General features: G+C 44.8%; 1 protein-coding gene across 1 annotated transcript in view; it reads left to right on the forward strand.

Moving 5' to 3' along the window:
• Nucleotides 1-20,540, forward strand: part of ACVR2B (activin A receptor type 2B) — a 122,305-nt gene extending 101,765 nt beyond the window's left edge. Inside the window, exons 6-11 of the mRNA XM_033165203.1 lie at nt 4,514-4,657; nt 6,308-6,456; nt 11,072-11,186; nt 12,464-12,602; nt 17,073-17,203; nt 20,295-20,540. Of these exons, the coding sequence (XP_033021094.1) occupies nt 4,514-4,657; nt 6,308-6,456; nt 11,072-11,186; nt 12,464-12,602; nt 17,073-17,203; nt 20,295-20,489 (873 nt within the window). The 3' untranslated portion in view covers nt 20,490-20,540. The remainder of the gene's footprint in view (nt 1-4,513; nt 4,658-6,307; nt 6,457-11,071; nt 11,187-12,463; nt 12,603-17,072; nt 17,204-20,294) is intronic.
• Nucleotides 20,541-23,073: the final 2,533 nt, after the last annotated feature.

A 23,073-nucleotide genomic window follows, 5' to 3' on the forward strand; every position in this document is an offset into this window, starting at 1 on the left:
CCATTAGATGGTTTTTCTGCCTGTATTGCAGCTAGATGCTGTATGGTTTTAAATTGTATTTTTATTGCTTCTTTTATTTCTTATGTATTGTGCTTCATACCATTCAAATTCCAGTGCAGTAAAATGCAATACAAGAAATAAAAGATGCAATTAGAAATCAGTATGAACAATATAATGCTTTGGATCTGTCGTCTCCTGTCTTCAACCACAAATCTGCAGAGACACCATGGAGCGCCTGAATGAAGGACTACAGTGGGGAACGCTCCCCCCCCCCGGGAACATCTAGTGTTCTTTTTGCTAAGTTATGTGGGTGGATTGGTCAGTGAGACCAGACCACAGCGAGATGGTCTCTTACATGCAGGCTGCACACAGAATACTTTGTGAGAAAATGTGGAGACTGACTAGCACGCAGGTGTGGAAACTATAGGAATCTGGTTGGTGCCAGCAGCAAGTTGCCAGTTTTTTTTTATTATTATATACGGGTCTGATCTGGGTAAAACTCAGTGACTGTGGCAGGATTCTCTGTTGCTACGTAATACAGTGTCTATTGAATGTCATCCTCCTTGAGCTACATAGATTTAAATCAGTAAGAAAATGGCTAAGGTGCATAGAAGAGGGGGTGCCCTTGGAGCTGGGAGGTCTACCCCATAAGCCAGCCTTTCTCAACCTTGGGTCCCCAGATGTTTTTGGCCTACAACTCCCATCATCCCTGACCACTAGTCCTGCTACCTAGAGATGATGGGAGTTGTAGGCCAAAAACATCTGGGGACCCAAGGTTGAGAAAGGCTGCCATAAGCAAATGTAGAACTCCTTGAACTCTTGGGCCTTCAGGTTGGCTATATCTGCTGCGGGAAAGGGGGCGGCATTTGGCATCCTGGCTGGACACAAACGTTCAAGGGCCCCCACTGCATTTATCTCTACCTGCTATTTATGAGCTGGGCTGATAACCACACATTGACACCTGCAGGCCACTTTAGCTTGAGTTCAGATGTTACATATTCTGTTTTGGTAATGATATGAAAGATATGACGCGGGTGGCGCTGTGGTCTAAACCACAGAGCCTAGGGCTTGCCGATCAGAAGGTTGGCGGTTCGAATCCCCGCGGAGGGGTGAGCTCCTGTTGCTCAATCCCTGCTCCTGCCAACCTAGCAGTTTGAAAGCACGTCAAAGTGCAAGTAGATAAATAGGTACCGCTCCAGCAGGAAGGTAAACACCGTTTCCATGCGCTGCTCTGGTTTGCCAGAAGCTGCTTAGTCATGCTGGCCACATAACCCGGAAGCTGTACGCCTGCTCCCTTGGCCAGTAAAGCGAGATGAGCGTTGCAACCCCAGAGTTGTTCACGACTGGACCTAATGGTCAGGGGTCCCTTTACCCTTTACCTTTTATGAAAGATCCTTGCTCCGCAGTACACAAAAGGTCTCGGAACAGATCTTGTGGCAGAGCCAAACTAGACAACGCTCCGTTCTTTCAATAAGCAGTTGTGTGAATGGGGTTTTAAGAAGTAAATAGCAGCTGCCCCCCCTCTTCCCCCAGTTCAGATAGAGACCCTGACTGGTGGGGTGGTGCCATGGAATTTTTGCAGGTACCCCCCCCCCCAATGCTTGCTGCTTGCATTTATGCCAACGGGGGATTTTCTACCCATGCAAAGAGCGATCGCAGGCTGGGTGGGAACCTCCCATGCTTGCTCTTACCTTTTAAAAAGTCACCTGTGCAATGGTTAATTGCAAAAGTGGCGTATCATCTCCACTGTGGTTCCATTATAAATCTGAGCCAATCAAGTGTTTTGTGATTATCGGAGGTGGCTCTGTTTTAATAAAACTTTGGGAGACCTCAAGGCATTCCACCCACACAAACACCCCCCAATTTTTTGTGTGTGTATTAAAGCTTTTGCCCAGGGCTGAAACCAAATAGCCTATTCTAAATTGCTGTTTGTACCTAGAAAATCAGTGACTCATTTATCTAAGAACACCACTTACCTCCTGCATAATTAGCATTGTTTTCTTGGTTGTTTCTTTTTGTTTTGTTTTTTTTCTAAACGGACACGCCTCTGAAATGTCCACACTTCTTTTTCTGTTCTGGAAACAGAACGGAACAGTGTGCCACGTTGGCGCTGTAGAGAAAGTACTTGGTGATGAGTCATTGGTGCCCTTTTTGCTCCTTCCTCTTAAGTCAGAAAACTGCAGTCGGCCTTAGCTTGACAATGTGTGAATCAGGAAACTCCGATTCACAGCTTCCAAAGGAGACACTTGAGAGTAATCTTACAAATCCTGGCTTGCTTAGAAGCCATTAACCATAGTTCTAAGCTTGCATGCCACAGGAAACACTGGTTAACTGTGGCTTATTAGTTTGTTTCCCCACTTGTGCGAAGGATGCCTACAGTTTGTGGGCATCCAAGTCTTTAAAGAGTTGCAAGCAAAGCTATGTTCTGCTTATGCAACAAACTTCTGCTTGTGCAACAGAACCTCCTCACCCCACACCCCTCAAAGTCTGATCCAGAAGGTTGGGGAAATGCCCAGAGTGGATTTGGTAGGGGCCGGTGGAGAGAATAAGAGAAAATCCTGTTGGACAGGTGGAACTCTTATTTACGCAGCATTGGAAGCACTGCTAAGCCAGAATTTGATCGTGTGCACCATTGCCAGTTTTGGTGATGTCGAAGAAGTCAATACATTGTTTGCCCATCGCTGATTGGAGGATGAAACCAGATTAACGGGGAGAGAGGTGTGGAAGGAGATTTATGGGTCTGCATACAGGTTTTAGATGCCTGCTTAAGTTGCCTTGGTGCACAATTTTCAGATGTTCTCATGTCTAGAATTATGGGACAGAGAAGCATGTATACACCTACAAGTTGGCTGCAGGCCTACCGATACTTTCCGTTCTACCAGTTTAATCCCCTGTGGTGTTCACCAAATAATTTTGAGAGCAGGATGAAGATGCTGAGAATTCTCTACCAGGGAACCCTACTTCTCTTTCCCCACAGAAGTAAAATTCCCAAGGATCCCCATGACTGAGGGAATGATTGTTGAACCAGTTCTTAAATCTGCAGTTTGGCTGCATTCTGAGAAATCTTTAAACACTGTCCCTTATTCTTTTTAATCCTCCACAATTTGTTTGCCATCGTGGATTTAAAGAAGATTTTAATGTCATGTGTTCCAAGCCAGCTCTGACTAACTAGTTGGATATCCTGCCCTAATCCAGATTAGAAAGCTGTAACTGTTAAGATTACACACAAAAGGTTTAAATCTGGTTAATGTCTATCTAGTCCTTGTTCTTTTCTGTGCTGCTTTTGAAAACCTTTAGCTAAGCTTCATTTGACATTTCCTTGCTTCTCCCCCTTTCTCTTTGACACAGCGGATAGGTGGGAAATGTCGGATAACAGAACTTTCATTTTAAAACTCTATACGTTTCCTAGTTAAGTGAAACTGCGAAATTTCTCCAGCTGGAGTTTTGTAGGAATAGTTGCATTATTTAAATAGAGCTTGTGTGTGCGTTTTGCCAAAGAAGGTATCCTAGGTGATGTACAATGGCATGGTGTGCACATAAAGCCAAATCGTGGTTTGTTCAACCAAAGTCAAGGTTTGTTTGGATATCTGACCCACCCCTTCAGCCTAATCATGGTTTCTTTTCTATCAACAAATAACAAGCTGAAGTCAAGGTTTGTTGTTGGCTCATGAACTATGGCTTGTTTAGCTTTTAACTCTGGTTTGGTCTGAACCCAGCAACCTTTCTTAACCATTGGTTGTTTGGCCACCCCGTCCCAGATACTTGCAAGGCCACAGAGGCAGAAGGCTCTAAGAGCAGCTGGAAAACAAGCCGAGCTTTGGAGAAAGGAGTCACAGCTTGTTCATTCACATGTAAAACGAACCATGGCTTTCTGTTATGTGCAAACACACGTGCAGCCTCTCCTCTCTTAGTTTTTTGTACCAATGTAATTTTAGCTGCATAATTGCAAAGGGTGAAGCATCAGTTAAGGCTGACACTAGAAAGCTACGCCCATGAAGCTTAAATGGAGACTTGGGAGAAGGGACTGAATTGGAATAGTGTGGCAACAAACAAGTTTTAAAATTCTTCCTTCTCCTGGGGAGATTACCCTGCCTGCAAGAAAGCAATATAAGTCTCTTCCCATTCCAACTCCTTCCATATACTAGGTCAGACTCTCCATCTAGCTCCAATGCTGTTGACTGGCAGCATGTCCAAAATGCTTCAATAGTCATAGGTGAATATACACAGGCACAATCATATGTTTGGCTGAGGGGTGTATGGATCATACTTTGCTGTTGAAACCAACCTCTGAACAAGCCACTTCTTAAGAGCCCTTGTGCAAACGCTCCTAGAGTTCTGCGCCGAGTGGGGAAGAGCACTAAGAATCTCTTAACAGGGACTTCTCAGCACCTTACTGAACTTTTAATTCCCAGGATTTTTGTACGACATTTGCAGCTGCATAGCTTCACGATTGCCCATTCCACATGGCACCACCACCAGCGTTTATCTTTCTTTTTCTCCGCCTTACCCACAGGATAAACAATCGTGGCAGAGCGAGAGGGAGATTTTCACCACCCCAGGCATGAAGCACGAAAACCTTTTGCAGTTCATCGCAGCAGAGAAGCGGGGAGCAAACTTGGAGGCAGAGCTGTGGCTGATCACAGCTTACCATGACAAGGTAACAGATGTGTGACTGTGTTGTCATCTTGATAGCTGCAGGAAGACCTGAAGCAAACTGAAGGGGAAGCAGCTACACACACACACACACACACACACCTCCCTTTGTAGGGGGAGCCAAGAGATGAGGCAGGTTTTAAAAGCCCACACACCCTCCCAGAAGCAGGGCAAAACAAAGAGAAGGGAAAGCGATGGGATAAACAGTGAGGAAGGAGTTTAGTGTCAGATCCTACACCTCCTTCCTTTATTCACCAATTCATTCAAAGACCTTTACCAGTGCTTCCACCTCCTGAGAGATGGTGGGATTACCTAGAAGGGAATTAAGAGGCAAGGGGGCAGAAGGGGGACCGCTGGAGGTGCAAACTGCCACCACATTTGGAAATAATAATAATATAATAATAATAATAATTTATTATTTGTACCCCGCCCATCTGGCTGGGTCTCCCCAGCCACTCTGGGCGGCTTCCACCAAACATTAGAATACATTTAAAATATCACAGTATAAAAACTTCCCTAAACAGGGCTGCCTTCAGGAAAATCTGGTGTCACCGGATTTTGGTTCATCACTTTTATAGAATTAAAGGGACCCCGGACCATTAGGTCCAGTTGCGGCCAACTCTGGGGTTGCGGCGCTCATCTCACTTTATTGGCTGAAGGAGCTGGTGTACTATTTCTGGGTCATGTGGCCAGCATGACTAAGCTGCTTCTGGCAAACCAGAGCAGCGCACGGAAACACCATTTACCTTCCCGCCGGAGTGGTACCTATTTATCTACTTGCACTTTGACGTGCTTTCAAACTGCTAGGTTGGCAGGAGCTGCGACTGAGCGATGGGAGCTCACCCTGTCACAGGCATTCGAACCGCCGACCTTCTGATCGGCAAGCCCTAGGCTCTGTGGTTTAACCCACAGCGCCACCCACACCCCTCCTTTTGTAGAATTAATAAAACTAAATAGTTTTAATTGCACTTTGAATAAATGTGAAATTGATGGTTACTGTTTTGAATTCCATTGCGTTACTATGCTCCTTGGTGGGTTGTGCAAACCCCCCCGTTCTGATTAATGCTTTTTATAGGGTAGGGTAGGTGGCACTGGAAATGAGATTATGGAACCAAGGGTGTGGCTGCTTCTCTGTATGGTTGGAACCTGGTATGTACACACCAGCCACAACATCACACGTGGGAACGACAGTGGGGGCTCCCTTGCCGTTCTTATACAAACATCACCAGGTCCTGCTATTTTGCCACAGTTAAGGTTGCTTAGCCCAGAGGGTATTTTTTTGTGGGTTTCTTATGTCCGCTGCCCAGACATACCTCTGCTTTTAGAGAAAAAGAGAGAGGGGTTTTCTGCTCAGGATGCGACCTAAGGTTGTCGAGTTGTTTTCTCAGAAGCTGGAAATCAATAGGGGCTTTTCAGACAATTTGGTGCCATGCTGCCTAATGGTTTCTGCAGCCACAGCAGGTGCTGTGATTCTCCAGTGGTTTGACTTCACCCCCGGAGGCGCACTCCATTGTCTCTGAATAATGGCAAATTGTTTAAATATTATGAACTGAATGATCCTCATCACTATCGAGCTGCAATAAGGGTCTTTGAGCAGCCGGGTTGGGGTTGGGGAAGGGAATCCTTGCTACACATCATGTTCTGATTCTTCCAGGGCTCTTTGACCGACTACCTGAAAGGGAACATTGTCAGCTGGAACGAACTCTGCCATATAGCAGAAACCATGGCTCGCGGACTCTCTTACCTGCATGAAGATGTACCTTGGTGTAAAGGAGAAGGACATAAACCTGCTATAGCTCACAGGTACGTGAGTGGGGTTTTTTGGTTTTTTTTTTAAATGTAGGCAATTGTGCCACAAATCAAAGGGTGTGTACTTTGTATGCAGAAGGTCCCCTGTTTCAGCTGTGTTCAACAACCACCTCATCTGCAGTAGAGCACAAGTCTGAAGGGGAGCCTTCTTCCTCAATCTCATGCCCCCTTGCTGATTTTTCATATAGCTCCCATCAGTCTCAACCAACATGGCTGTACCATTTTTAACACACCCATTTTTATTTTTATTTTGCTGGAGGGCACCAGGTTGGGAAAGGCTGATTTATACAAATTTGCCTACCAGGTTATGCTCCTCGGGGACCAAGCAATGGTTAAGTATAACATTGCGCCTGTTTCATGAGCTGCAATGATGGAAGAGAGGGAGAGAGCAATGGGAAGCCATCTAACAAACGCAAAACCTCCCTGCCGCCTGCCAATTTAAAGCCACAGAGGGAATAAATGAGTCATTGTAGTGCCGGTGAATAGAGAGTTGTCTTTGGATTCAAGAAGACCCTGGTTCAAGTTCTTTCCCCTACTTTGAACAAGTTTCTTTTAGCAAACGTGGGGCCTGTTTTTGTTGTTGCCATTATTAACCTCGGGCATCGGGACAGTGTTATGCGGTGGTTTATATAAGGAGCGTGCCCTCATAATACATTGTCAGGTCAAGGAAGACGTTTCGCTCAAGTCTTATTAACATGTTTGTGTGGGAAGGAGCCGCTCTCAGTTCTGAAGCAGAGAGAGAGAGAGAGAGAGAGAAAGAGAGGGAGAGGGAGAAAGAGTTGTGTGTGTTGGGGAGGCACAAAGGAAGAAGAGAGAGAGAAGCACTTCTATCCAGCAAGCCCTGTGCCTTACAGTACAAAGAAAAGAGACACAACTCTCGGCGTGTGACCAGACCAGCCTGAGTTTACTTACATAAGTGTAAACCCAGCTAGGTGTACTATCCAAGCACAGTGAAATTCTTAGTGGACGAGAGGGGGGAATGATACGGGTGTGCGGCAAGGATTCGAAATGCGCATTTGCTCACTGATCGTGCTGCATCTCCTTCCTCCATGTTGCTCAGGATAAAATGGAGGCATCTCATTTTATCCTCACAACAGCCCTGTGAGGCGAGTTAGGCAGAGAGATGGTGACACACACGTACTGCTGAGGAGTAGCCAACGTGGGGCCGCCCAGTGTCGTCGTGCTAAGGCATAAGGGCTTTTGCGCCCAAGAATCTACTTCATCAGTTGTTAACGGTCAGGGATGGGGGCCAAATTACCTTCTGGGCAAGCTTCCGAGGGCAACATCCCAGCCCTGCTATAGGCAAAAGTAGGCAGAAGAGCAAATGCAAATTTTAGCTCTGGTCAACAGTCTAGTTTCTACGTGCCCCCTCTGTCTTCTACCCAGAGGCATTATCAGAGCTCAAGAGCCAATCCAGCCAGGCAAAGATACTTGGGGTGCCAAGTTGGGCCAGTGAGGAGGGTGGCCTGGGGGGGGGGGAGAGAGTTCTGAGGGCCGGATAATGAGGCGTGGAGGGCCCACATTCAGTCTCCAGGGGTTTCCCACAGATCATGTAGAATCTGGACCACGGAAGCTTACGCTGCAGTAACATTCAGGAGCCCCAAGTCTTCCTGTCAGGGCCACTGCAGCAGACTTAACACGGCTCCCCCTCTGAAAATCCAAACCGGCGCCAGAACCGTTTGGCATGGCCTCAGCTCAGAGGCTTTCAGACTGTGTGTGGAAGCTTCTCAGAGGTTCCTCATTTAGGGTACCTGCAATGCCAGAGGAGCTCTGTGGAAGATGGCTTTTCCGTACCATTGCCAGCCTCCCTGTGCAAAGGGGGTGTTGGGGGGCTCTCTAGGGTGCACTGTCAGTTGATATGGTTGGTGGCGTTGTGTGTGCACATGTGGGGGTGCACGCATGCCTAGAATTCTCTGCAGCATGGCCGTGCTTTCATGGCAGATACATAGGGATAATGTCCATGCAGAGAGGATTCCTTGAAGGGAGAAAGTCTAGCTTTCTAAGTGCTGCACTGCCCCCTGACGGTACTTTATTGCACACACTTAAATTGCCGGCAAGAGAACAGAATTTGATTTCATAGAATTGTAGCGTTGGAAGGGACTCCCAGGGTCATCTGGTCCAACCCCCTGCTGTGCAGGATGAGGTTTCCGTTTTCGTAAGCAACTGCCCCCTCTTTGAATCAATACTGGGGTGTTCTTCCTTCCTTCCACTAAAGTTCTCCCACCTTTCTGTTATTGCCTCTAAACAAAAGCAAGCGGCTTCCATTCACAATTAGCAATCACTTTAAAAGTTCATTGGGACATGATGTCTTTTGGAGATGGGTGTCAGGGTTACCCGGAACAAATTTCAGCAGACCCAACTGGCTAGGCCAGATGTCTTATTCTGCTGTGCAATTAACTCTGACCTTATTCATAGCCTTTCACACATTGCGTTGACGCTCACGTGCCTCAAGGGCAGCTCTAGGAACACAGGGAGTTGTCATAGACAAAGCCAAGCCATTGGTCCATCTACTTAAGCGTTGAGTCCTGGCAGCAGTTCTCGAGGGTTTCCCTGCCCTGCTTGCTGGGTATCAAAACTGGAGCCATTCTGCATGTGTTCAGCCACTGAGATTATTGCATTTTCCTTTGTCAAAGCTGGCCAGAGAAGCTGGAGGATTTCTGAGATGGCAACACACTGGTCACCCCTCATGAAGGTTACATGGGCATTTTGTTTTGTTTAATCCTAAACAAATAAAAGAGAAGCATCGATTGTCGTCATCAGTGGCTCTTTCTCTCCAGAGATTTCATCCGTTTTAGTTTCTTAAAACAGGGGAGGCATTCAGCTGAATCTTCACTGAGAGCCAGTGTGGTGTAGTGGTTAAGAGCAGTAGACTCGTAATCTGGGGAACCAGGTTCGCGTCTCCACTCCTCCACATGCAGCTGCTGGGTGACCTTGGGCTAGTCACACTTCTCTGAAGTCTCTCAGCCCCACTCACCTCACAGAGTGTTTGTTGTGGGGGAGGAAGGGAAAGGAGAATGTGAGCCGCTTTGAGACTCCTTCGGGTAGTGAAAAGCGGGATATCAAATCCAAACTCTTCTTCTTCTTCTTCTTCTTCTTCTTCTTCACTCAGCGGAGACCTGTTGAAATAAATGCACATGACTTAATTAGGCCCATTCATTTATGTTGTGAACAGCCCTGAGATAACAACAACAACAACAGTAATAATAATAATAATAATAATAATAATAATAATAATAATAATAATAATAATTTTAAAAAACCAACAACCTCCTGATGTTGTTAGACCACAATACCCATCTCTCTTGACCACGCTGTTGATGCAGAAGACAACACATTGGCTGCCCCTGTTACAAGTAGGATAAATAGCATTCTGTCAAAATATTGCTCGCCAATTTCAGTGCTCAGCAGCGGTTCAGCCACCTCTTTTTCCTCCAGCTGGGCCACTGGAATCTGTGGTGCCAGTTGTATCATACCTCCAGTGTTTAGGATGTGAGGAAGATCTTTCTCTCAGAAGAAGAGAGAATTGCGAGAGGATGCCGTTCCCCTGCAGGGCATTGTGTACCCTGGGAACTCACTGAACTCTCCTCCTCTCTCCGATGCGGTGTCTCTCTCCGTAACGTATTCTGACAGGAGATTTCGGGAAAACAATTGTCTCTGCCCTCGTTAATTATGTCGCTGGGCCCCGCGGTCCGACTGGCAGGGTTACCACAGTGAATTGAATTGATGGCAGGAGAATTATAACGCCAGACACACATGGGCTTGCCATCTGCTGCCTAAGGTCTGTAATTTAATTATATTCACCCACATCCCTTCTTCTTCTTAACGCACGCTGAAAATGTTAGAAAGTTCAGGAATGACTTAATTGCCAGGGCTTTTGAACTTACAGGGTAGGGTAAGGACAAAATGTGAGGGAGCCAGGGCAACAGTGACGGTTCCAGTACCTAACTCAGCTCTCCGGAAAGGGGCTGGCTGAGGAGTCTAGAGGACATAAAAACAGAAATGGGTTTCAGAAGCTTATCATGTCTTTGTTTATTTATTGAATTTCCATCCCTCCCCTCCTCCCGAAAGAGCCCAGAGCGGCAAGCAGATGTAACATATAATACAAAAACAAAACAAACGTTCCAAAATAGGTTTTTTTTAATATAAAAAGTTACAATTAAAAACATCTAAAAACAGTTAGTCTTAAAGCAGTTAAATACACTCTTCCATCCAACAATCTTATGGTTGCCTGGAACATAATTATTCAGTCGCCAAATCCTTGGATAAACAGGAATGGTTTCAAATTCCTCCTGAAGGTTGATGATGGAGACAGATGCAGTTCCGAGACAGGGCATTCCACCTCCGGGGAACCACCAGTGAAAAGGCCATGTTGGGTGGGAGGGAGGCTGTACCAACTGGGTAGGATGTGCTGGTCTCCAGGTTGGCCTTATTTTACTTGCTGGTCTTTCCGTTAATGAAAAACAAGGTCAAACCCACTACTCATGCTCACATCCGTAGCAGAACTCACATAGGCTATGGACGAGTCAATATTTCACCCGGAACTGCCTATTTCAGAGTGGTGGTATCTGTGATCTTAATTCCCTTCTCCATTTGCCCCACCCCCTTGCAGGGACTTCAAGAGCAAAAACGTATTGCTGAAGAATGACTTGACAGCCGTGCTAGCAGACTTTGGGTTGGCTGTACGGTTTGAACCTGGGAAACCTCCAGGAGACACCCACGGACAGGTAACGCAAAAGTGTCTGCTTGCGCTACCTCCCTTAGCAACACTTCTCAGTGCGTGCAACAGCATTTCCTCGGTACAAGAAATTGTAACATTTGGGGGGGGGGACAAGATGTAGTAATTGTCAGACAAATAGGCGCACTTAGTTGTCCCCTTTACTATGGCTTGACTGCTGGGAAAACTACATTTCCATGCGATCACATCATTGGTCTCGGGATCCACCTGCGCTGTCCAGCAGAGTCCCTGGACTACACGTGCAGGAGAATCCGGTGGTAAATTTCTGAACTGTCAGAACCACAAAAGATGTATGTGTGTGTTTATATATTATATTTAAGAATCCCAACTCCCTGCAAGGAGAATACTAAGCACAGCAGTGAGTAGGTTGCCCTGGGACCTTTCTCTGTGACATGTTTGTTGTTTTGCTTGCACGTTCTTTAATGTGGCCAAACATTTGAAATTGGCTGGCGTAGTGCGGGCCACTCTTCCGCCTCATTCTGCTGCAGATGCTAAGAGCTCCCGTGGCTCAGCCCAGTCAAAATACAGCTAGCAAATTGCACAAACTAGAAGCTGATATTTGATGCGCAGGATACACTAAGACTATTCAACAGTTTTTTGTTTGGGATGTGCAGATGGAGAGAGCGCTGCCTCACCATTCAGCTCTGTACTGATACACACACACACACACACACACACACACACACACAGTATGGGTCATCCCCCCCCCCCCACTGTATTCCCGGTAGCGTTGAATGTGGAGAATGCTTTATGACCAGATTCATGATGATAATGGCACTCAAGTTGGAAGGGGGAAGGAAATAGGGTATGGGAAAGTCTTGCTCCTCCACCTACTTCTGCAAATGATGACTACCATACTTTTCTGTGTATAAGACTAATTTTTTTTAAAGAAGAACCATGCAAAAAAAAGAATGGTGTTGTCTTATACATGGGTAGTGAATAGGGTGAACGTTTGATTGGTTGCTGCTGCGTCTGTTAGTGGCAGCTTCCGGCGAGGGGACAGACGGGAGGCGGATTTTGTGATGTGTGCGGGTGAGCAATTTACAGCAATTCCCCTCCCCCCTCCCAAAAGCTCAACAACCCTGTGTAATCTCCCCCCATTTTCTGAAATTTGAGTCCTCGGAAATAGGGGGCGTCTTATCCATGGGGGACATCTTATAGATGGTATAAATTGAAGAAAGAAGAAAAATCCCCGCAGTTTTAAGGGCGGGGGTTCTGTATTTGCCACCCTTCGGTCTCAGTGGCTGATTCCTCTTTCTGACTCAGGTGGGAACAAGAAGATACATGGCTCCCGAGGTGTTAGAGGGAGCGATAAACTTCCAGAGAGACGCCTTCCTCAGAATAGACATGTATGCCATGGGGCTAGTCTTGTGGGAGCTGGTCTCCAGGTGCAAAGCAGTTGATGGTGAGTATCACGGTCTCTATTGTGTATACAGCTTTGGGGTTACTCCCACTGTCTCTGGTTTCCAGGAAATTCTGGGAGTGCCTTTGCCCAACTGGAATGTTGCCAGCAGAATGGGGACCCCCTTAGTCACCTCACTGCTTTTAAAGTCCCCCCCCAAACAATCAGGCGGTATATAAACTTCTATGAAATAGTAAATATCAGATTCTATCTGTCTGACATTAACCCAGAAGTAACTCTTGAGTTTTCGTCAATAGCATCTCTTAGAGTGGTGAGTGGCACTATTTAGCGTGAAGAAATCCCAATGAAAATCCTCGTTGTTATATATTTTACGTGACTGTATATAGTTGCATATATTTTAAAATTTTATATGTGGATGTTTTATCATGGCCTATACTTGTAATGCCTAATAAAGGTTTGGCGAAGTAAGAAATGGTAAATAATAATAATAATAATAATAATAATAATAATAATAATAATAATACCTAAGATCTTGGAGAAAATTCCCATATGAATGCACAGCCCTATGGCAGATAACACTTTCTGCATATAGTTATGTATTGGGGTTACACAAGAATTTTACAATATTGCACTCTTCTTGAGAGCCAGAAATGTAGAAGTAATCAAAAGGGTTGCAAACTTTGTACTGCCTGCTGCAAAAGGTCAATTTAGAGACCACTAGAAACTCGAAATGAGAAGTAATTTTTGTTTCTGCTATCTGTGCAGTCACACACATGGGCTCTGTGTCTGCATACGCAACATTTAGGAACTTTCTTGATTTAATTTAAGGATCGCCAGAGATTATAAGTAATTGTTGTTTTTAGAGAACGGCCTGTTTTCTCCTTATCTGTTTAATTCTAGGCTTTCAGTTCTGATAGTATGCTACTAAATTTACTCAAACCAGAATTAGGTAAAGGACCCCTGACAATTAAGTCAAGTCATGAACGACTCTGGGGTTGCGGCCCTCATCTCACTTTACTGGCCGAGGGAGCCGGCGTTTGTCCGCAGACAGTTTTTCTGGGTCATGTGGCCAGCATGACTAAGCCGTTTCTGGCAAACCAGAGCAGCATACGGAAACGCCGTTTACCTTCCCGCCGGAGCGGTACCTATTTACCTACTTGCACTTTGCCGTGCTTTCAAACTGCTAGGTTGGCAGGAGCTGGAACCGAGCAACGGGAGCTCATCCGGTCACAGGGATTCGAACCGCCAACCTTCTGATCGGCAAGCCCTAGGCTCAGTGGTTTAGACCACAGCGCCACCCACGTCCCGCACCAGAATTAAATTAATCCGGAATTACTCACATGCAAACTGAATAGATTAATTGATCAGTCACCTAAAATTTACGTGATTAATTAACAATATTTCTTTAATCAGTTGGAAAGCACTTGTTCAGGCATACTGGGTCCTTTTGAGCCTTCTGAGTTCATTGACCTATTTTATTCCTATTCGTTTTAAGAGATGATAATAGGATTGAACGCTTGGTTTAACCTTCAATATGTTTTATTGTCTTTTGTGGTATTGTACCTTTGCTTTAATTACTGACTGTAAGGACACTTGGAGTGCTAGACGGCTGAAAAATAAGCTCTGAATCTAAATACATAAAGGGAACAGTCTGTTCTGTACCAAGGGAAGAAAGAACAAAATCGAAAATTCTTTCTAGTAGCACCTTAGAGACCAACTGAGTTTGTTCCTGGTATGAGCTTTCGTGTGCATGCACACTTCTTCAGATACCTCACAAAGAAACTGGCACAGATACAGACAGACATCTCCTTTCTAACCAAATGCAAAAACCTGGACATCATCGAAAATTCTTTCTAGTAGCACCTTAGAGACCAACTGAGTTTGTTCCTGGTATGAGCTTTCGTGTGCATGCACACGAAAGCTCATACCAGGAACAAACTCAGTTGGTCTCTAAGGTGCTACTAGAAAGAATTTTCGATTTTGTTTTGACTATGGCAGACCAACACGGCTACCCACCTGTAAAGGGAAGAAAGGTACCTCTTTGGGCTAGTGGCTGCATTTAGACATGATGCTCCTAATTAGTGCTATGGGAATGAGACTGGGTGAGTCCTGGGCTTGTACACTTCCCTCTTCTCTTTCAGGGCCATGAGGATGAGAATGGAAACTTTTGCTTTAGTTTTCTGCTAAAGGCAGTTATTTGTGCCAGCCCAGACAAACGGTACATACTAAAACTATGGTTTGGGGAAACCAAGCCAGCTTAAAAGCATATTTAATGAACCCAGACTTGTTCCCCTAAATCAGTTGGTGTCAAATCATCCCTGACCATGGTGGTTGGGGTTGATGGGCACTGGATTCCGAACAACATCCAGTGAGCAGCATAAGAACCAACTTCTAGAAGCTGAGGTCCCTTCAGCACCTGCTAATAAAATATTTGAGGGGGACAGGACCCCCAAAAGTTGATGGGCATGGCCAGGCCCAGATTTAGGTTTGATGAGGCCCTAAGCTGCTAATGGGGCCGTTTATATGTCCAGCTATCCTTTGTCAACAACAAATTGTTGCTGTTTTTTGTGTTGAATATATGCTATATGGTAACCTATGGACCTAATAGGTATCTAAAGCCATTTGCACATGCAGAATGTATGCACCCCATATATATATAGAAATGAGCAAACTAGTGATATTTTAGGGAGGAGGCCCATTACTTACATCATAGGAGCCTACAACACAAAACACTGTTGTATGTAGGTTTTATTTTACTTTATTTTTTATTTTATATATATATATATATATATATATATATATATATATATATATATATATATGATTTTCAAAGGTAGTACAGTGTCTCTCTCGTATTTTTCCATATAACATTTTTTTCTATTTTGTAAATGTACATGGTTTTTTTTTCCTTTACATTTTTTTTGGGACCCCCAAGAGAGTGGGACCCTAAGCTATAGCTTGTTTAGCTTATACATAAATCCAACACTGGGCATTGCCATTCAGATGGTGTGCTCTGCCTTGTGGTTGATTTTCTGGGGTGGGGCTTACCTCCCCCCCCATATTTTATTTAAGTTGGCACCCCTGGTGGGCAGCCAATTTGGAGATGGTGCTCTATATGACAGTTAATCGCAACCCCAGTTCCCTCTCCAGACAAAGCAGTTGAAAGTGGAAGTCTAATGCTTTGCTTTGGAACAGAAATAGTTGGGGCCTTATAAGTTAATGCTCTAACAATCAAGTGACCACGTATGACTGTTTTGGAATATGATCCGTGAATGAAGAAAATATTTAAGCTTTCTGCAGGATAGTTCATAGGGATATGGGGTCTACCGCAGGTACCTCTTACCAGGATGCCTGAAAATTCAGGCTTTTTCAAAATCTGATAGGGATTGACCTGACTCACATCTTCTGGGATGCAGCTGTCAAATGGATTTTGCACTTTCCTGAAAGCAACAACACCATTTTTGGCTCAGAGGTGCCCATTTTGAAAGAAAGTACATTTAAATATGCAGCTTGAGAAAAATATATTTGAAAATACATATTTAAGTTCAGGGCTGTGTGTGTGTGTGTGTGTGTGTGTGTGTATAAAGTTAGTGTGGAAGCAGGATGGAATACAAATGGACACATACAAGAACGGCACTAGGGTAAATATACTGGTCCATCTACTCCGAACTCTTAATGCAGTTATTGGATAGGTGAGCAAAGCCAGCTTCAAGAGCAAATAAACACCTTTTAAAAAATGCACTGATAAATTACACACAGGTCCCGCTTTCCAAACACAATAAAATCCCAGGAAATAGTTTTGTCAACCGAGCATTCGTATAACAAGATGACGGATTTCCATTATTTCCCATGGGAACATTTCCAACCTGTGATTTGTCCTTTCTACTCCCCCCACCCCACATCCCTGCTTCCCACTTGAAACTGCTGCAGCCAATCAGCAAAAGCCAAAAAAGGGGGGAAACACTGATGTGTCCAATCTCTCCCCCTCCCTCCATGATTTCTACATAAAATAGCTGCCGCCTACCAGCAAAACAAGTAAAGAAGTGGGCAAACTCTGGCTGTTTGGAGATCTGAGCCAGCCATTCATGTACTGAAGTTTGGGTATAATTCTTTGGGTAACAGATTTTGGATAACTAGAATTCTGATAGTGGGACTTGCATGTATGTGTGAAATGTGATCTTTGCCACTTTCTGGTGTTGCTGTGGAGACGTAGGCAGTGTAAATGCCCCTGCTTACTGTTCATCCAGTTCACTTCCATGATGTTAGCCATAATCCATATTCATCCTGTATCTACGGTATCCTGTTACTTCTTATGAAATATTATGTTTTGATGTGGTGTTCCCCTCCCCCCCAACCCTCCAGCTTTGATCCAAACTGAGAAAAAGTGAACAACTCAGCTCTGTTTTAAGCTGATAATGTGTACACAACCATAGGTCACCCTGAATTAGAGCTTTCTGTCTCTTCCAAGGAGCTCTGCTATATAATGATGTTCTCCTTCCTATTCAAACTCAGGTCCAGTAGATGAGTACATGCTGCCTTTCGAAGAGGAGATCGGTCAGCATCCATCACTCGAGGACTTACAGGAAGTGGTGGTTCACAAGAAGATACGCCCTGCATTCAAGGATCACTGGCTTAAACACCCCGTATGTCCTTTCTCATTAATACTGTTTAAATCCCTTCTCTAGCAACTAGGTTCAAAAAGTACGATGTTGTAGAGCAGGAAGCCCCATTCAGGTCAATCACAAGTTTTTGACTTGCAGCATTAAAAAAAAGACAAAACGCTCTAGATTAAAATTTGGTGGGGTTTATTATTACTACCGGTAGTGGTAGTATTAGTACTGCCAACCTAGCAGTTCAAACAGCACGCCAGGGCAAGTAGATAAAAAGGTACCGCTGCGGTGGGAAGGTAAACGGCGTTTCCGTGCGCTCTGGTTTCCATCATGGTGTCCGCTTGTGCCAGAAGCGGTTCAATCCTGCTGGCCACATGACCCTGAAAGCTGTCTGTGGACAAACGCCTGCTCCCTTGGCCTGAAAGCGAGATGAGCGCCACAACCCCATAGTCACCTTTGACTGGACTAACCGCCCAGGGGTCCTTGACCTTTACCTTTAGTATTAGTATCGGTATTACTATTAGCATTGCCTTAATTTGCAGTGGTTCTGAGTAGCTGCTAGGAGTGCAGTGAGAGAAGCAAGGAGAAGAGAAAGGGAGATTAGCAGGTCATCCTGGTTTCTCTAGATGGATTTAAAAGAAGAAAACCTATTTCAAATTATAATGTGGCTTGAATTCGAGGAACCTTGAACTAGTTCCAAGCACTGTGCAGAGATTTGGATCTGTGTTTTCTTTTTACATCAGCTTTCTTCATTGCATTTATGTTCTAATCGGAGGGGACTTTCAAAAGCAGATTGTGATGTAATGTGATGTGGGTGGCAGTCCTGTTTGTCTATACACAAACACACACAAACCCTCTCTCGTCTCTGTCTCTCTCTCTCTCTCCTCAGCTTTTATGTATTTTATTATCTGTTTAAAAGCATCTTTATAGCATTTAACATTTTAAAAAATAATATAGAAACAAACACAGATAAGAGCAGGGGAAAGAACATATATGAAAGAAACACCATGAAAGTGATTGAAACAGAAATTGAGGGTTCAGAGATGTAAAATCAGGTCTAATCGTTTGGGTCAGGGAGAGGCATTCTCAAGCCTCTGTCTACATAGAAAGTTATTTGGGCCTTGGCATAAGTGACCAGTTTTTCTGAGGAGTTGATTTTGTGTAGACCCAGGAAACCTACCGTATATACCCGAGTATAAGCCGACCCGAATATAAACCGAGGCACCTAATTTTCCTACAAAAACCTGGGAAAGCTTATTGACTCGAGTATAAGCCGGTTCACCTTTGCCGCTGTGGAGGAGGAGGAGGAATGAGCAGCCCGAAAGCAACCCTTTGGGCTGCTCCTTCCTCTTCTTCCTTTGCCAAGTTTGCATTTATGCGAGCAGTTCAGGAATGGAACAAGCTGCCTGGGGAGAGTAAAGAACCGCCGTTCTTGTACGCTTCTTAAGGAATGGTTGACTGGGGAGAGCGGGTGGCGGCACGAGCGGAGAGAAAGGGCTTCTTTCTCACCACCCCCACCGCCTGTCTCACTTGAGTATAAACCGAGGGCAGCTTTTTCAGCACAAAAAATGTGCTGAAAAACTAGGCTTATACTCAAGTATATATGGTACTTTATGTTGTTGTTGCTGCTGCTGCTGTTATTTTAAAGCCATTTCTGGGTTTTGGTCCAATTAATATACAGATGCAGTTCCTTAGAACACTTCTGCGCATCCATTTAGACAAGGAAAATAAAAGAGAGCTAAACTAATGACAGGGGCGAACGGTGCATCTCGGGTGCCCAGGTCGGCAAACGGGAGGCACCCCTGGGGACGGGGCTTCGCCCTGCAGTGCACCCCTCCCCTCTGCTGCTCCATCTGCCCAGCAGCAGGAAGGGAGAGAGCGCGCAGGCCAGCCAAGCCGAGCCGAGCCTGGCACCGGCAAAAACCTCACTCGGCACAGCGGGGCTCGGCTCACTTGCCCAGCCGGCACGCGCACTCTCCCTTCCTGCTGCTGCTGGGTGGAGCAGTGGAGGGGAGGGATGGGTGGGCCAGCAGCGAGGGGTGTCAGCGTGACGCCACCTCGCTGCTGGCCCGCCCCTCCCCTCTGCTGCCCCATCCGCCCAGCAGCAGGAAGGGAGAGCACGCGCAGGCCAAGCGAGGCTGCTCCACCCCATGGCCCATCTGGGCCCGCCGACAGGGTGGGGTGGGGTGGGGCCAGCCCAAGTGTCACCCCCTCCCCTGGAACCCGGGGAGGACTGCCCCCTCCACGCTCCGCCCCTGACTAATGAAATAAATTCCCCAGACTGGTAGATTGGGTTGGTTGAAAAAATAGTATCTGTAGAACATGCCACAAAGGCCTAGATCTTGAAGCAGTAAGCCTGTGTCTGAGCTGTCAGTTCTTTTGACTACAGATTGGACCGGGAAGACAAGAAGTCAGCCCTGCCAGCATCGCAGTGCCTTGAACTCCTGGCCAGTTTACCTGAAATACTGCCTGTCTGTATTTAGACTTGTTAGATCACTTAGGTCATCCAACTTATTGGCAGCACCACATAGTGCCTTCCAAGGTATTTTAGACTACAACTCCCATCTGACTGTTGGCCAAGATGACTGGGGCTTATGGGAGTTGTAGTTCAAAACTTCTGGAGGGCACCACCTTGGCTGCCATTGCACCATGGACCGTTGTTTGGAGATGACTTGGGTTCGGGCCTTTTCTTTCGGGGCACTTCACTTCAGGATGCTGTTTTTTTCTCTGCTGCATAGGATGCTCTTGTCTGTTTTTAGACATCTCTTTATCCACTCTGGCTTTCCTTGACCACTGAATCCGATCATTGAAGCCGGACTCCACAAATTTGACTCATAATAGTTTTGTATTGTTCTTTTACATATTGCAAACCACTTGGAGGTTTTCCTTCAAGTGTTAAGTTGGTGATCAATGTTCCAAAATGAGTAAATCACAATATATAAATGTGATATGGTTCGCCTTTCATAAACACAAAGAAATCAGTGCCAGTTTTATCCCAGCTTGAGGAAGCAGCACCCAGCAGCGGCCAGGCGGGGTCAGCAGTGGTGGGAAGGGAAGTGGGATTCTATGCTTAATGCTCTTCCTATTAGCTAAACACCCCTGTCCTCTTACCCTCTGTATCCAGGGTTTGGCACAGCTTTGTGTCACGATAGAAGAATGCTGGGACCACGACGCAGAGGCACGCCTCTCGGCAGGTTGCGTGGAGGAGCGGCTTTCTCAGATACGCAAATCAGTAAACGGCACTACCTCGGACTGCCTCGTTTCCATTGTGACCTCTGTCACTAACGTGGACTTGTTGCCCAAAGAGTCAAGTATCTAAAGCCTGGTTCACGGTTTTTGTTTTTTTCTTTTCTTTTTTGTGGTCTTTCCAGACTCACTGGATTTTTAAAAAGAAAGAAGTTAAACACACACACATTTACACACACACACACACACACACACACACACAATGAATGCAGCTGCTATTTTAATCTTGACTTTTTATTGTTGTTATTATTATTATTGTTATTATTATTGTCGTTGGTGTTTTTATTATTATTATTATTATTTTGACTGGATCAATTTTACCAGCACATTGCTCTACTGTATTAAAACGAGGAGAAAAAGAAAAAGAGGACATCTCAGCAAGCATTCAGGTGCCGACTAATGAATGCAGATAAAGGTGCAGGTACCTCAAGACCTCAATGGACTCGCTTTGTTCCCCCCCCCTTTTTTTAAATAATAATTCCTGTTTTCTGGGTTTTCTCTTTTGTCCGGTCTGTTTTCTCTACGCGAGGCATCGGCGATACCAAGCAAACAAACCTACCCATCTGCAAGGACATGCTGCAAGCTTAAAAAGACTGTTACATAAGATCACACCTCATAACAAGACTCTCACACCCTGCGACTTTTTCTTTTTCTGTTGTTCCTTTTCTATTTTTGACAGTGAGCTTAAAAAAGAAAAAAAATAAGAAGGAAAAAAATAAGAAAAAAAAAGCAGACGTGTCTTTTACGGGTGTAACGGGTGTCGCCGTAATGTGGGGGGGGGGTGAGGGGGGAGGCGGGGAGTTGGAGAGGAGCCGAGAAGAAGAATGCTCACTCTTTTTGATGGTATAGAATCGAAAGGGAAAAGTTTTAGTATTGGGACTCGGGAGAGAAGAGAGAGACGTTGAACTCTGGCAGCATTTTGGAGAAACACCTGCTTAGGGAGCTACTTCTCAGGTAAACAGTTCATGAGAGGAAGGGGCAAGTTTTGAGGCAAGAGTATTAAAACTGCTGCGGAGCACGGAGAAAGTTGGGTCACAGCGAATCACCGGCGGAATTGGGTTCTTTCATTATCTCAGGCTTCTGTGGTATTTAAAGAAAGGAAAAAGAAAACCCCTATAATCTTTTAAAAAAAAAAGTTCAGAGAATGCGGTCTTGGGGCTGAATTGCTGCGTTGGGCAAATTTCCCATGCGGCGTCTGATTGGAGCAATGTTTGGAATTTCAAATAAAAATACAAGGGGAAACAAAACGTGTAAGCTAAAAAAGAGTGTTAATGCCTGCAACCAGTTCTTAGCGTGTGATGCAGAAGGCTCTGATCGGAAACTGATTTCCTTACAAATCCCACTGAGCAATAGGCCTTACTTCCAAGTAAATGTGCTTGAGAACCATCACTAGTGAAATTCTTAAAGGTTCTGGATTTCAGCCGTTATATCCTGATGCATCCACATTTCCTAGGAAATGTGCTTAATTCAGGGGGTTGGCCAATGTGGTGCACCCCCCCCCCCCAGCGGTCAGGGATGATGGGATATATGGAGATAACTATGTTGTCTACTCTTGTCTTGGAGAACATCTGTGTGACAGATTTAAACCCATTCCAAATATTTTTAGCTTCTTTTGGTATCTCCAATGAAATTTTCGGGGCAAGGTGTGTGGTTCTGTGTGATTCTATTTTATTTTAAGCGTTAATGCCTCCCAACACTTATATTTCCCAGACTTCTTTAATGGAAGCCAGGACACTTAAAACCACTTTGAAATGGGATTTCTGGCTCAGCTGTATTTGCAGCCTAGTGTAGCTGATCATTTGTACTTTCTCAGCCCCGATCCTAAGCATATTGGTATACATTGCTCGGAAGTAAGTTCCATTGTCCCATTGGGGCCTGTCACACCCAGGCCAAGGTTCGTCATCGGTTGACAACCTCCAAGTTGGTTCTTCTTGGTTCTTCATTCTCTGAACTCTGTCACCCAACTCTTTCATCTTAACAGTGGTGCGTATTTTCAATACAGCTGATTCTATTTATGCCATAAACTCGCTCTAATCAGTGAATGTTCCTAATGCTGCTGATTCAACATCTAAATATTTTTTTAACTTGCAAACCATGCAATGATTTTTTAAAAGAAAGAAAAATTAGAACACACATACGCATTACGTGGCTTCCGAGGTTTAAACTGAAAAAAAAAGTTTTGAAAAAACTTCACGACCACAGATCACCTCAAACCAGAAATACCTCAGAATTTTCTACTTGTATGAGTTTTATTATATATTTTGTTAGTTGTGTTGTCTTGTAGTATGTATATTTTAATGTAAGTTGGCTTTTATGACAAGGGAGTTTTAAAAAAAGTTTTTAAAAAAGTTAAAAAAAGTTCCAAAATATTTTAGGAAGTGCTACCATTTTTTTTGATTTTTTTTTATAAAGCACCATTGTAAATAAGTGTAAACGGTTTTAGAATAACTGCCTATAAAAAGGTTTCTGGGCATTATTCATTGTTCTTTGCAAAGGCTGTTTCCATTCTCTTACTTTTTGGAGGGCAGTGGGGAGCACAAGCTGTTTTAGTGAAAGATCAGTGCATCTTTTCATTTTGTTCTCATGAAATTTTAACTTTTTCCTCTGGCTACAACATCAATCTGCAAAAGATAGTTGTTTTATTTACACTCACTACC

Source organism: Lacerta agilis, chromosome 12 (assembly GCF_009819535.1).
Source record: "Lacerta agilis isolate rLacAgi1 chromosome 12, rLacAgi1.pri, whole genome shotgun sequence".
Taxonomy (NCBI): Eukaryota; Metazoa; Chordata; class Lepidosauria; order Squamata; family Lacertidae; genus Lacerta; species Lacerta agilis.